Here is a 16,127-nt window from a genome sequence, read left to right as displayed (position 1 = left end):
GGGGATGGGGTAATTATTGTGTCAACCCCCTCCCCCCTGAATATAGCGACATTAAAATCTCCACCCGTAGGGTCTATGGAACAACCACAATTAACATGGAGAAAAAACCCCATCTTTTTATATTGGAATTATAACCAATATGGAAATTAATGACCTCAGACATGAGACATTATTTTGCTGTGCATAAAAGCAATGTCTTTAATGGTCATTCTGACGTCAGTGCCTAAGATTGGTCAAAGAGACAAGAACCCATATAACTAATTTTTGTCATGAAAGTGATTATCTTGAATTGTCGTATCATAATTTCTATGCAATTCATTATCTAACATTTGTATCAAATCTCTGTAACCGTAGTTCCAATGTAATTATGTATGAAATTGTGATTTAATGGTCATTGCATTGTTTGGTTTCCAATAGAGAACAGAAAGAAGGCTACTGGATATTTTGTTTCTTATCCTGTTAGAGATTGAGTATAAGGAAAATTTGTGTTTTAGCATAATCAGCTAGTCTCCAACAGGGTAAAGAACATTGATTTGATTTGGTTGTTTGAGCAATTGATTGATTGATTGATTTATTGAATGATCAATTAATGAATGATTTATTGATTGTCGATTGGTTGATTGATTGATTGATTGATTTATTGACTGATCAATCCATTGATTGATTGATCAATTGATGAATGAATGATTGATTGATTGATTGGTTGGTTGGTTGATTGGTTGATTGGTACATTGTTTAATTGATTGATTGATTGGTTGGTTGATTGATTGATTGGCTTATTCATAGATTGAATGAATGGTTGGTTGGTTGATTAATTGATTGATTGATTGATCAATTGATGAATGATTGATCGATTGGTACATTGGTTGATTGATTGATTGGTTGATTGATTGATTGATTATTGATAGATTGATTGATAGGCTTATTGATTGATTAGTTGGGCAATGTTGATTGATTGGTTGATTATTTGGTTGGCCAATATTGATTGATCTCATTGAATGATTGGTAGAGAGATTGCCTATTGATATGATTGTCTATTTGATTTGATTTCTGACTGATCAAATGAATATATTGATTGGATTCTTACCATTCAATTACAAATCATTTGATTAGTTCATTTGTTGATTGTGATGAGATATATGACAATGTGTTGATTAATTGATTCGGTTGGTTCATTGATTGATTAATAGATTGACTTATTTGTTCGAATCACTGGATGATCGATTGATATGAAGAGAGCGAGTATACACGTGGCAATTAAGCTCCAAAAAAATGAAAATGGGGCACTTAATTTCTTATGGAGACAACAGAAGAGCCTTCTTAGACTTAAATTGCAAAATAAAATACATATGTCCCTATACTGTGGTGGTCTTAAGAGAGAGTTACCCTGACAAAAAGTAGCAGAAAAATATTGGTGCTGAAGGTTTAACGAGGAATTAGATCCATCAAATATTTGAAAATTTATTTTACTTGTATATTTCTTATTTGTGTTGTAATATGTGAGCAGCTTTCCATATAGTATGAATCTAAACTTGAAAAAATCAATAAAATACTGAAACTTGTGGTTTTTATTGTACCTTTAGTAATGCAAGAGAAAATATATTTCACGCCTGCTCCTTCATGCAAGATGAACCATAAAAACTTAAGAATTGAACATTATGCATTTTATACATGTTATCATGGACAGAAATCCCAGGGGGGACGGCGCCCCCCCCCCCCCGTACCAAAAATAGTAGGGGGGGGGGCACAATATCAAATGTCCCCCTTCTATTTTTGTTTTTTATGATGGAGAAAAATACATCACTTCACAATCGAAATAATGCATGTATTTTGGACTAACTGACCTTACATTTTGGGTGAAAACCTTTACTTTAGTTTTTTGTTTGCTAGTCGATTTCCCAGACCCTCGGCCCCCCGCTATACCTTTGGAGACAGATTTCCGCCCATGCATGTTATATGCCTATTACATAACAAATGGAGCAGCTGATCATAATGACGTCATAAATCAAAACCTTAAAATTCTCATAACTGTCTAATTAGATCTTTGATGGGCTTTCCTCAAACCTTCAGTTCACCAATATACTTTTTGTCTGGGTGAACCTCCCCTTCAAGAATGCCAAATTCGCCCATGGATGGAGCGAGCCGATCGAGGTAACAAAAAGGAGATTTCCCTGATAATTGACAAACAAAAATTCTTATGAACAATGAATAAGTCGTGAAAAGAGGTTGACTGATTTTACGATGTGTGACTCAGAAACAGCTGGGGAAACAAACATGATTTGACATTGAACATAATTTGCAATCACGACATCACATCTATGACGTCATCGATGTTATTGAAAACTGGAAAATGGCAACGTCTGCGACATCCCGAAGAGATCAGGTACGTTTTCTCTCATTTAAGTGAACTTAGTTAATAATGCAAAATTATGAGATTATCATAAGAATTAGAAGATAACAACACTGAACGTTTTGAATTATATGATGTCTACTTTGTCTTGAAATTCGTCTCCAAATTCCGGAAGCTTATTCCGCAATTCCAGCTCGGTCCCACCAACTACGTTTTTTGTTGCTTAAAATTTAGACAAGGGGGCGCGGCGCGGCGAGAGGCCTAAGGCTAACGTCTTTAACGAGGCCGTAACTAACTGTGTAGTGTACCGGAACGTTATGGGAGCAGCGGAGGTCATGGGCCTGGACCCCCAGATCATGTTAGCTGGGATCAGGAGGCTCCTAGAGAGTAAAAATCATTTACTAACGTATGCTTACTCTCCACAAAGGCAAAGCCAGGGACACTCATGCCATGGGATCAATGCATCTCGCGTGCGAAGGATTCATATGCACATGGTGCACGCGAATTTTTCACACCCTTTTTACTAAAATAACTATGCCATTCCTTTTAAATTAATGTTTCTAATTGTGCTATGACACTTACCGAACCATATGGATCGTTTCTTGTCTTCTCTTTGGTGTGTTTTTAAGAAAAAAAATGCATTTTCTCGTGATCTTCACGTAGATACCGCAGGGTCATTGTGGTTGTAAACTTTTGCTTAAAGAGGGCGCGCGATATTATTCACAAGATGTTTGTTTACGGTTCTGCAGCTTGTACTGCTAGCTGCATTTTAGACGCTCAGCATTATTTTCCTCTTTCTGTTTTTTTTTTTGCTGTCAAGCGGTATTTTACTATTTTCTATTGTAGCGCCATCAGCGATGATGAAATGTAAAGAGTCGCCTTGAAATGAAGAAAAATTATGTCACATTAATTCGTTAGTTTGTTTCCTATTTTTTTTCACTTTTTTCTTCTTCCTCAGTGATCAAAGGTGAATACCTTTTTTTGATATCTGTTCTAAAAGCTGGACATTTTAAATATTTTGTTCAATTAAGTAAATAAATCAACAGGATAGTAATCAAAATGCGATAGAGCTGCCCGAGCTGAAAATTCTGATACAAGGACTTGAAAATAAAACATTCTGAGCACTTTTTATAACCATGATGAGGAGACCTATATATATATATATATATATATAAAATGCTTGATTTATTTACGCCTATATATATATATATATATATATATATTTATATATATATATATATGTATATGAAATAAGCTAACACGAAAAAAATACGTTTTGGGGACTGTTAAATAAGAATTCATGAGTGGGATAGGTAACTATCTATTCTATTCTTGTTCGTTTTCTATTATTATTTGTTTGTTGTGTTTATTTTTCTTGAAGCACCAAAAGGTGGACATGTCCGCTAAGATATATTAACGAAGTCACCATTATTATCACAAGCTAACGGATCAATTAAAATGCGAGCGTGAAACGTGAGCTTCTTTTTTTCTTAATTCAGTCTTAACGATACTTTTTCATCATATTTTAAAGGTGAATCTCATGATTCAAAATGATAAATGCTTGTCGCACGGGCAGAAATAGCGGGACCAATACGGGGACCAATAGTTATTTTCAATATTCCGAACTGCATTCTGGACGTTGTATAAGCGCCTTTGTATAACAATTAAAAGGGTAGGTCTATTTACCTTACAAATTATGCGAGCGCTGAACTTTTGGACATTTAAACCTCAACAAATGGACATTTTTAAAATATGAACAACATCATAAATGTCACTTACAAAAATGATGCCAGCGCCAAGCTCGCGCTTAGAGTTTTTGATATTGATGACAGGACTGTATCTAAATGAAAAATAATGCAAGGGCATTTGCGCTTAAGATTTAAATTTGGGATTTGAAAAGTCCGACAGATTACCTATACTTTTAAAAGAGGAATGACCTCCAGAATTCAAGCGCGAAGCGCCAGTAGATTTATGTTGAAGTTTAGACCTAGAACAGGGACGTTGAACCTTTATAATCATGAAAAAGATGGTATTTTTATAAATAAAACATGGGAGTCTAATTTTGTTTTAGTGTTAATATTCAGATCTTCAAACTTGACATTTTCCTATCCCCTTCATTATCCCCTCTCCTTCTCCCTTTCCCCATTTTCGTTCTCCCTTCTTTTCTTCTCTCCCTTTCCCTTCCCTTTTTCGCTTTTCCTTTCCCTTAATTCTTTTCTTTCCTTTCTCCCTCCCCTACTCTTTTCTCGCTCTTTCCATTTTTCTTTCCCTCTCCCTTCCCCTCTTCCTTTCTTTTGTTTTCTTTCTATTTTATGGTCTCCTTTTCCCTCTCTCTCCTCTACCTTTCCCCCTCCCTTTTCCTTTCCCTTTCCCTCTCCTTTTTTGTGCAAACATTAACACGAACATCTTGCTTCCTACACACACACACAAACGCCCGCAATCTAACACACGTAATGCGAAACAATCGGGACATTATCATTTTGTTCATACATATATATGTATATTTTCTCAATGAACATTTTCATCTATTTAAAGCTTTGAAAATTATCAAACAATGATTCCATAGGTGAAATCTCAATGATCATTAGAAAGGTACTTTACCCATTTTCATTTTATGTCATTGTGATTATTCCATACTAAGGCAACATATTTTGGATATAAAAATACGTGAAGGATATGTTCCTCTTCTGTTTTATACTTTAACAGAAAACATTTTGTTCAACCAAATTATGATTTGTATTTCCAAGTTCCATGTAATATTTTCATTGGAAAATCTCTTAAAGGTCAAGTGCACCCCAGAAAAAATTGTTCGAATAAATAGAGAACTATGTTGATTTTTGGTACAATTTCCTATTATGCGCCGACGACTTGAATCGAGAATGTTCGATAGGAAAATTTCGCATTTCGATTGTTGTTTGCGTAATTTCCACCGCAGTACGAAGGATGACTAAGGACGGACCGAGCGAAGTATCCTGGTTGAGATTTGGAGGTAAGCGATAAAAACACTTTAATAAATAATTTATAATTGCTTTTTCAAATAAACTTGATCATACGATCAAGATTAACATAGTGGACAAATATTGAAAGGTTTGGCGTAGTTTAGTCCCTCACATTCGTGTGATGAATGAAAACGTCAAAATGCACTATGAAATCACATGTGTTGTGCGAGGTTAGTATACTAACCTCGCATGTTGTGTGAGTGAGCCAGGGAATGCGTCCCATTCAATTCATGTCACATGTGCGTGTACTGCGAAAAAAAACAAATTGCTCCCGGGATTTCTACTTTCCTTCTAAAAATATCCAGCCCTAAATCATGTAAATGGGATACAACTTTATTTCCAACATTTATACGACATTGATTTCATTTTCAAACAAAAATTCATAAAAAAACGAAAAATATGAAAAAACGGGGAAAACTTGCTGCGATGTTTACGTCACCATCTTGTTTCTTTTTGTTCTTCGCCAAGCTATGCCTATGAGATGCATATGGAGGATTTTTTAATACTCTCAATTGCCGTCTATGTCCCACAGGGGTTAGTAAACAGAAACTGTCCCCATGTACAAGGACAATTCCAATTTATCAAGACACCATTTATCTTGGTTTATGAGGATATCCTTGTTTTCTGGGATAGTCCCAATTTTTGGACCAGCACCTGTACTGCTTACCTTGCTTCTAAATCCATAAAACATACATAGACTAGAACTTCTAGATCTAATTGATAATCTTGGAAATATGCCAGTTTGGGCCATTTTTCATTTGATGAATTTGTGATTCTAAAAAAAAGGGCATCACATTGTTACCTCGGGTGTGAAAGATCTTCTTCATCTTGTTCACCTGTGAAATACATTGTGCGTTCTCACTTATAGGTCTTTATTGGAGATCTGCCAGATGACTTTCTTCGAATCGGAGGAGGTCCCACAGGGCAGCAACAACAGCAAATAACATCAGACGAGCAGACTGCGAGGGCGCTACAGTATGGGGGACAGGCTCAGCAAGGATATGGCTCTTTCGTTGGTCGACTTAGTATTACAATTTCACAGGTAATATACTTAATTTATGGAGAGAAAATTAATTCAATTCGGAAAGAGTTCCTTTTGCGACAGCCACCCTAACCCTACTTCTTATCCTAGCCCTACTCCTAACCCTAACATATTTATTTTCACTTTGAGTGGCTCTTGCAAAAGGAACTCTTCCCTTTAATTTAAATCAGTACTGATTTGTTATTTCATTTCAAACATCTGTTGCAGTTAACAGAGTACTAAAGTTTGAAATGAAAAGTGAAAATTCATCTGGTAAAAATAAGTCTACATGAATTCAAGAAATACAAAACTTCAAGCTCTCTTGTAACATAGATAAAGACAGGTCAGATATTATGTGATTGAGCATGAAAGTGAGAAAATATCACTGAAATTGTTTAGCATAAAGAGAAGTCAGTGAAAATAAACTATGAAAGCAAAGAAAGAAAGGTAAAAGAATGAATAAATGTTGCCAGTTTCAGGAGGGAAAGTGTGTAAATTTCATTGTTTAATATTAAGGTACAGTAGATATGATTTTAATTCGTTTTATTTCAGGCAAGATTAGCAAAGAATTATGGCATGACGAGGATGGATCCGTACTGCAGGGTGAGGGCGGGGCATTCGGTCTTTGAAACACCGACTGATGTGAATGGATCCAAGAACCCCAGATGGAACAAAACCATTCAGTGCAACCTGGGCCAGGGCATTGATTCCGTTCACATAGAGCTATTTGACGAGGTAAATATAGCTTCACATTATTTGAAGAGAATGGGAATATATTCTTTAATGTATTTTCATGTACTTTTATTTTCTTGTAAAGAGTAATTGTGCCCTCGTTTATACTTTTTTTCTTCAAATTAACCAGTTTAGAATAGAATTTTATTTCGAATTGAATTTCGAATTGATAACTTTATTATCCCCTGACGGGAAATTTGTCTTTCACTGGTGCATTACAAATTTATACAAAATAATGCTTACAAGGAAATGAAGTTTACAAATGAGATGACAAATATGAATAAATCAACAAGTCAGCAGGAATAATAAATTTAATTTAAACAGGGTTTACATGGTCAATGTCTTGTAAGTTGTAACAGTAATTAATATTTTCGAATAGAGATTAAAGTATAAAGAATCAAGAATTTGGGCATACATTCATTCGATGGCTATTTGTCAAATTGATCAGTATCTTTGTGCAGTAGCGTTGAAAAAGTGGATCGAGTTTGGGGTAAAAGATTGTCTCGTCCTTGCTCGAGCAGATCTCGGTACGTAAAGGCGGAAACCCGGCCTATTGTAGTTAAAATTATGACGGAGTGGATGGGTGGGGTCATTCATGACTCTTTTGACTTTAGCCACTACTCTTTCCTCATATAGAATCTAAATTATTGCATCCAATTATACGTTGGGCTATTCTCGTTCTGTCTAGCTCTTTTATATCTGCATGTGTTGCACTACAGAAAAAGCAGATGATGTTGTATGTAGCAACACTTTCAATCAGTTATCTGTAAAAGAGAATTAGTATAGTTTTATCTATGTGCATTTTTCAAGGGCTTCTTGAATCTTTTCTTTTGTAATTAGTTTAGAAATACTAAGAAGGGTACTTTTGTTTCTAGAATAGAGTATAAAAACCTGCACAGGCACAGATGTACTATTCTTGATTCTTTAATTGATGTAATGAAGGGATTCCTCTCCAGTTGATCTTAACTAACGGGCTTTTCACACGGTACCAAAATCGTAATTTGAATGATGATTCAAGTGAAAAATAATTTGAGGAATTTTTGGCACGTGTGAAACCAAACTAGAATCACGAACGCTAATCACAGTCACAAATTCAAATTCTACTATGGAGGTGAATTCCAGTTAAGTTTCACTCAAATTACGGTACAAATTTTATGTCTGAAAGGGTTGACCTCCAAAACATATTTTGAGGGGCGGAGCTTACGTGACCTTTCAAGCACTTCCGTAGATAATGAAATTGTCATGCAAGGACACAATTCCACCTTCGCTCAGGAATTCAAATTCAAATCACAGTTTTCGAGTGAACGTGTGAATGGTACAATGATTCTAAAGACGAATTGCAATCATCATCACAATGATGACTCAAGATTCTCGTGTGAAAGGCCCTAATTTATATTTATTCATCTCATCTCTCTGTCTTTCTTTATTTGCATTTTTCCTCGGTGTCCTTTCCCTCTTTCTCTCCCCCCCCCCCCGATATCTCTTGTTCTATCTTTCTCCCTCATTCTCTCTTTCTTTATTTGTAATTTTTCTCTGTGTCCTTTCTTCCCCCCCCCCCCCGATATCTCATGTCCTCTCTTTCTCTCTCTCTGTCTTTTTTATTTGCAATTTTTCTCTTCATTTCCTCCTCTCTTTTTCCCCCTCCCCTTCCCTAATAATCCTGTTCTCTCTCTCCCTCTGCCACTCCCAAACATGCTCTACTGAACAGAAAGCCTTTACCACCGATAATAAGATTGCATGGGCACTGATCACCATCCCACCCGCTGTGATGAATGGAGAAACCAAGGACGATTGGTTTCCATTAACAGGGAAGCAAGGAGAGGACAAAGAAGGAATGATCAACTTAATATTCTCTTATACAGTGAGTAGTGTTTCAAACAAAACATACATCAGGGCCCCATCTTACAAAGAGATACGATTGATCCAATCAATCATAACTCTATGGAAATCCAAAAGTGTCCTAACTTTCTACAGGAAATTTGTAAAATGTCCTTTGTAAACAAAGGAGAACATATACCAAATTGTCAAGAAATCGATGAATTTTTCAGTATACATCATATCTAGAATTTTTTTTTGTGGAACAAACATGCATTTTATATGTTGACGTTGCTGGCCATCCATAGTTGCGATTGATTGGATCGATCGCAACTCTTTGTAAGAAGGGCCCTAGAGCTGCCAAATAATACTGATTTTCTGTATTTAGTAATGAAGAATGAGAACACTGATGGTTTCATGCAAAATACTGTTTTCTAACGTTACAGTTTTATGTGTTGTCCTATGGTATTTCTCTGAAAAAACTGATTTCCTCACCAAAATACTGATTTTCAGCTTTAAAAATACTGAAATGTTCGTGTTCAGGGGCCCGTTGCAGAAAGAGTTGCGTTTAAACGCAAGTCAAAAAATCAATCGCAAGTCCAAAATGCGCTCTGTTGATTGGTTGAAAATGAAGTTGCGCATGATTTTTAGATATGCGTTTGATTGCAACTCTTTCTGCAACGGGCCCCAGGTCGGCAGCTTTGATACATCTTTTAAATCATATAAAGAAACGAAAGAATGTGGACTTGTGACAATGTCTGGGCAGCTGGGCCTGTTACAAAAGTACCTTTGCCATTATTGAAACGAGGCTCAACAGCCAATCAAAATCAGGGACTCAATGGAACGTACCAATTGGATAGCACAGCTACCATAATGGTAACGCTTATGCGATAGGGCCCTAAGACTCGCCTACCCATTTGCATAAATTGCTTGATGAGATAATGTAAGACTTTGTACATTTGCTATCTTCACCCATTGTAACAGCAGAACATGAAAATGTAAAACACAGTAGAAAATAGACATTAAAATTAAACCTACAGAGAATGGGGGTTCAGGAAAAGGTGTGAACATTAATTATGTGATTATTTGGCATATGTAGTTATGAATGAACTTTGTAGTTTGGCTTTAAATGCAATAACGTTCGTGCTGGAATGATATTGGGAGGGAGGGAATTCCATATCCAAGGACCAGTTGATTTAAACGCATAAAGAGATGACCGACTGACTGCTACTGGATAATGGAATTTAGGGACGGAACAAGTATTGTATTTATGGTAATTTTTATCATATTGAAATAGAGTTAGTAAGTATATTATGAGGTGCTAACTCCTCATTCAATTTTAAAGCCAATTTTCATAATTTCTCTTATTTGACTTTACTCTATAGATTTAGTAAAGTAGATTTGATTCCAGGAGTAAGTATCATTTCAGACTTAATCATTTCTAGTTCTTATTAAAATGTTACACGAGTCTGATCATTTCAGATATTTATGCCAGTAAATTTTAGTGTTTGTTTAATAGTGTAGCATTCCATCAAAAATTTATACTTTATATTTTTCTCCATCTTAGCAAGTGCCAGTGATGCCGATGATGTACCAAGCTCCACAGCAGGTCATTTACGGAGGTCAAGTTCCAGTCGTCATGCCAACGACATATGGATATACACCTGTTGCTGCTCCAGTTGCCGGTAAATACTATGACTTCATTTTATTCTCATTGGTGCAATTGTCTTTTATCTCATTGAGTTTGGAAGTAAAACGTTTGTTGTAATATTTGAGTTCTATCCACATGCAAAGTATGCTCATTCGCCATTCCCTGAGAAGTATCTCACTTTGCAGAGCAAAATGAATGGGGAGAAAGAATTGTATGAAACCACCCCCTCAAAAAAAAAAAAAAAAAAAAAAAAGCCTCAGTATTTTTCCTTGCCAGCTAGGCATGAATTTGACTATTATAATTCTCACTGCTGAGCAAAGTACATTAGATTCCTTAGTACTCATTTAATACCTTGGTAATAATAAAAATGGTGCCTATTATAGTGCACAGGTTCGACTTTCGGTGCTCATGGAGCTATAAAAAAGGCCCAGCTATTATCATTACCCTGGCTAAGCTAGGCAACCGATTAAGGCGCACACAGCTTTTTGAAGAATTACTTCCTGCCGGTACCCATTTACATCACTTGGGTCGAGTGCAGCACACAGTGGATGAATTCCTTGCTGAAGGAAATTATGCCATGGCTGGGATTTGAACCCACGACCCTCTGTTTAAAAGTCCGGAGACTAATCCACTGTACCACAACGCTCCACATATCGTGTGGTATAGTCTGGAAAATGTATATTTCTCAACAGATATAAGTGCCATGGGACATTCAAGCTTGAATGATTAGCTGTATTAACTTTTGTTGAGGGTGGTCAGGAGGAACAAAGATATTTAATGAACGGAAGAACTTTTTACAGGTAAAATGCAACCAGTTAAGCTGTACCAAGGCATATTGTTTTCATTTTCTATTGACCAAAGTGCATGTATTGTTTCTGATATTAGAATTTTGTAATTGATACACCCTGGCCCGTATTCTGAAGTCAGGTTTAACTTAGACCATGGTCTAACTCTGTGTTAAAATCACGGGAAGCCAAAAGTGTCAAAATTTTTATTAAGTTGTATGTTTCTTATGGTTACTGTGCTCTTTCCTGATTCATCGATGGTGAAGACAATCATCTATTTATACTTCCTAGACAATTATGAATGATTTGAGAGCCAAATGAGCTGAAATATGATATCTCTACCATCAGTAATTTATGTAACTATTGACTATCCATACTTAAACCACAACTTTAAACTAGAGTTTAAGTTAAACCCGACTTCAGAATACGGGCCAAAGTGTTTGTAGTTGAAGTAATCCAAGTGTTAAGTCTGGTTTAATCTCCGACTAGTAGTGTGGCCAGATTCACCTCACACTCACAGATATCATCCTACATGTAACTCCCTTCCTCCACTTTACTCTACTCATGGAACTCCTCCCTCAACCCAACTCTCCTACTCTCTTCCACCACTTGCTTCTGTGTCTTCTTCGGTCACCTTTCCCCTCTGCCTAGCCACCTCGAACTCAATACAAGCAGCCTTCTCAAAACATAATGAACTTCCCTTGTAATTTGCAATCTATTAACCTGTCCAGGGGACAATTCCATAAAATATGTACGTCTGACCCCTAATATGTGAGACGTTCATGAAATTGTCTGTCTCTGATTTCTTGTTCTTTTGACAGTCTTTGATGTTCTCAAAGGACCATGACTTGGTTAGTTTATAAAACTTGGTTAGTTTATAAAGTGAAGTAAGACTTGAGAAAAATGGGGGTCGACGTACAAAAAGGTTGATCATTTTATGGAATTGCCCAAGAAGAATGATAGAAATCTTAATTATTACTTAAAAACACTTTCCCGTTCTTTTCCTTTTTCAAAATCTTTTTACAGCGTACCCTCCCCAGCAACCGCCACACGCACAGCAAGTGCCGCAGCCCTCTCAGCCTCCCCAGATCACACAGGCCGACCTCCAGGCTCTGCAGGAGATGTTCCCCGGGACGGACTCAGAGGTCATACGATCCGTGCTCGAGGCCAACGGGGGCAATAAGGACGCAACGATCGACTCATTGCTGCAGATGACATGAGGAGAGAAATCTTTCATTCATTTATATATCAAAATGATTTCTAGATCTGTTTTATCGAAAAACCAGTTTAGTAATTTATTAAGATTTATACACATCTCTTCCTTCAGAATGTTATGAGCTATTGCATTCACTTGCTTATTACTATTGGGCAAGAGTTTGTATACATTGCTTGTTCCTATGTCAGTCATGCCTGAGGCAATCTTCCAGGTTTGTTAGTATAACATTCTGTTTAAACTGTACATGTACATAGAGAATCATTTCTTTATTGGAAGGTATAGTTATAGAATCTGAGTATATTACCAAAATAGGCCCTTTGAAGAGTTACAATCGAATGTAATTTACAGAAATGATTTACATTACCTGGACCCCTTCTCACAAAGTGCAGAGATACATCCAATCAGACTTGACTATTGAGAGCCCGTGAAGCCAACTCCCAGTCTACATCTTATCTGTTTGAAGCACTCTACAGTCAGGGACGGATCCAGGAATTTCCAGAAGGGGGGGGGGGCACATTTTTACAAGGAGAAATTTGACAAGCAAAAAAAAATTAAGGATATTTTGTCCCGGAAAAAATTTGACAAGGAAAACAAAAAGGGGTTTTTAACCTAAAATTAAGGATATTTCGTGCCCGAAAAAATTTGCCAAGCAAAAAAAAAGGAAAAAAAAGGTCTTCAATTTAAAAAGGGGGGGAGGGGGCACACTTCTGTTTTAACAACATTTTTACATTACAAATTTTTATTTTGCTTCTCAAAACGGGTGGGGGGGGCACGGCCGGCTTTGCCCCCCCCCCCCCCTTGATCCGCCAGTGTCTACAGTATTAATGAATCTAAGTTGTCTTTATTGAGCAGTCTGTGTTCATACATTGTGTACATTTCATGGATGAAGAAATCAAGGGATTTTTACAGTTAAGATTGATTGGAACAATTGTAACTGTGCCCTGATGAACTCTGCACAAGTTTTTTCATATATTTTTCATATCTTCACCATATCACTCTTATGAAAATTTTGCGGTAATGAAAATGTGTTTTTAGCCCCGTGCATGTATATTCACTGTGAAAAAGTTGGTTGATAATGATATGAACCAATTTACCTTAAGTGAACCAGCAAAATCATTAAACTGTATAAAGTACAAGATATCCATTCCAGATTTTAAAGGAGAATGAAACTCTTGGAGCAAGTTAGCTTTTGTGAAAGCAGAAAAATCAAAGAATAACATCAACAAAAGTTTGAGTAAAATAGGACTAGCAATAGAAGAGTTATGAGCATTTGAATGTCGAGATCACTAATGCTATGGAGATCCTCCCATTGGCAATGCGACCAAGATCTATGATGTCATAGATGAACAACTCTCCCCTTTTGGACACTGAAAATATACCCCAAAACATATCTTTTTGCTCATTCTAATCATATGACAAACGATTCATCAATGATATAATATTGTGAAACCTCTGTATTTGTCCTCTCATAAAAAGAACATCTCACCTTGTGATAGACTCTATAAAAGTGAGAATATAAGTGAAATAAGTACTAAAGTAATGAGGGAGTTGTACGTGTGTGACATCACAGATCTTGGTCGCATTGCCAATGGGAGGATCTACATGGCATTAGTGATCTCAATATTCAAATGCTCATAACTTTTTTATTATTCATTCAATCTTCCTCAAACTTTCAACAATATGTTTCTTTGATTTTTCTCTTTGATATGGATTCAGCTGATTTCAAGGGTTTCATTCTCCTTTAAATATGATATTGAACATAAACAGTTCTTCATGTATATTGTGTTATATATTATCATGTAGTTTCTATTTGTTGGGAAAAAATATCATGTTGGCCATCGGTATAGGCGAATAGACCTATATAATCGAATGAAAGTCAGACATGTGGAGATGAATATTTATACTTCAAACTGCTTGCAATGGAACATTTTAGAATTTATAGAAATCATATAGTGTATGGCTCTACTTGGTATTTTGTGGGTGAAGAAAAGACATTGATTAAATGTTAGAGGTAATATTCTCACTATTCAAATATCTCTATGGAATCTATGATTCAACCAAGAGACTGGATGATTGTGTATTGATATATTGTGGTGTAGTCCATGTATTCAATTTATGATTGCTTAGAATTTACAGGACTTGGTGGTAAAATTGATGATCCCGTCGTTTATTCTGCATCTTGCCATTTTTTATATAAAAATTTGGCAAAGCTTTGTATAAGTTATAATTCTCAGCCTGCTACCTTTTAAGGAACTGTTATTTTGATGTGACATGAATTGATTTCATCTTTTTCACATCTTAATTTCTATATCCCGTTTCATTATCCCCGAGCTCCTCTGCATCAGTTGTAGATACTGAGTCTGTTTATGTAGGGGAGAATAATCTGTTAATCCAAACCTGAAGTAAACTTTAAGCAATAATATTGTTAAACAGATTTAAATTTTATAATTACATGTACTGCAAATTTGATCTGAAATGAGTCATTAAATGTCATCTACTTCCAATTTACCTTATCCTGGTTTTGTAAGTGTCATCCTAGGTCACAACCGTTATAGTAAAGCAACTCAGTAAGTTATAGACCCAGATCTAATCTGAAAAAGTAATGAATGTCTTGGTGATTGAGCAGTTAATACATTTATATGGATTTAATTTCTGGAGTATGATATTTAAACTATGAGTTCGAATCATAGAAGTATTGTAATCTACATCATGATATTTTTTTCTTTCAAACCAGAATGGAGTTTGATACTGTCAGTTGATATAAAATAAGGCAAATATTTTTCGTTAGTAAATGCCAAAATAAGGTGGGTTTATTTTATCGCCATAAGCAGAAAATGAAACCAAAAAGCAACAAAATAGTTATACAACATTAGTACTTTACTATTAGATTGAATTTGGTCCAAGATATTTGACCAGTATAGCAGAGTTATGTGCACTTTGGTCTTATAGACAAGCAAAGAAAAAAACGAAAAACAAAAAAAGGACCAAGTACTGATCCCTGTGGAACTTACTTTCAATAAGTCATGTTAATGTGACATATTAAACCAGATGTCAAGCATAATGCATTTGCTTTTACACAATTTTTAGGTTCCAAGCAGAAGATTTTATAGTTTCATTCTACGATTATCTTTGAACATGCTCAGAATTGTTGGGTAATGAAAATGTCTTTCAATTTTTATGTAATAGAAATTCAAGAAACCAAATTTTGATAATTGCTTTAAAGATGAAATCATCAGTTATGCATAATTTTGTAAAGCTGATTTATGGCATTCTATTAGTCTTTTCCCTTGTGACAAAAACTTGATTTAGAAATATATTGACATGTTGTAATATAGAGTATATATTTGTAGATTTTGAATAATGAAATTGGGATAACCAGAACAAGGAATCAAATGGATACTAGTTATCAGGTAAAAGGTATACATTAACAGACTCAATAATTATTTTTTTAAATCATTGGTTAACCTTTTTGTCACCTATAGATACAAAGTAGCTTGTTCTAATGTAAATCCTTTTGAAAAGTAATGTACCAGCACTTGATTGGACAATCGGGTTTTA

The 16,127-nt window shown here is 35.6% G+C and overlaps 1 protein-coding gene across 1 annotated transcript; it reads left to right on the top strand.

Annotated features, from left to right (window-relative positions):
• The first annotated feature begins 2,038 nt into the window (after positions 1-2,038).
• On the top strand, positions 2,039-13,768 carry LOC135157824 (toll-interacting protein B-like). Its single transcript, XM_064114783.1, has 6 exons — positions 2,039-2,383; positions 6,218-6,391; positions 6,923-7,105; positions 8,811-8,963; positions 10,485-10,602; positions 12,380-13,768. The coding sequence occupies exons 1-6, from the start codon at positions 2,351-2,353 to the stop codon at positions 12,571-12,573; spliced, it is 855 nt and encodes a 284-aa protein (XP_063970853.1). The 5' UTR covers positions 2,039-2,350; the 3' UTR covers positions 12,574-13,768.
• The last annotated feature ends 2,359 nt before the right edge of the window (positions 13,769-16,127 follow it).

Source organism: Lytechinus pictus, unplaced genomic scaffold (assembly GCF_037042905.1).
Source record: "Lytechinus pictus isolate F3 Inbred unplaced genomic scaffold, Lp3.0 scaffold_20, whole genome shotgun sequence".
Lineage (NCBI taxonomy): Eukaryota > Metazoa > Echinodermata > Echinoidea > Temnopleuroida > Toxopneustidae > Lytechinus > Lytechinus pictus.
Note: the sequence above shows the minus strand (reverse complement) of the source record. Positions and strands in the feature narration are given on the sequence as shown.

Bases quoted from the DNA above. Each gene is read 5' to 3' on its own strand.
- LOC135157824 (XM_064114783.1), top strand. From the start codon at position 2,351: ATGGCAACGTCTGCGACATCCCGAAGAGATCAG. The intron at 2,384-6,217 runs GTACGTTTTCTC...TCTCACTTATAG, and splicing joins CGACATCCCGAAGAGATCAG to GTCTTTATTGGAGATCTGCC. The intron at 6,392-6,922 runs GTAATATACTTA...GTTTTATTTCAG, and splicing joins TTAGTATTACAATTTCACAG to GCAAGATTAGCAAAGAATTA.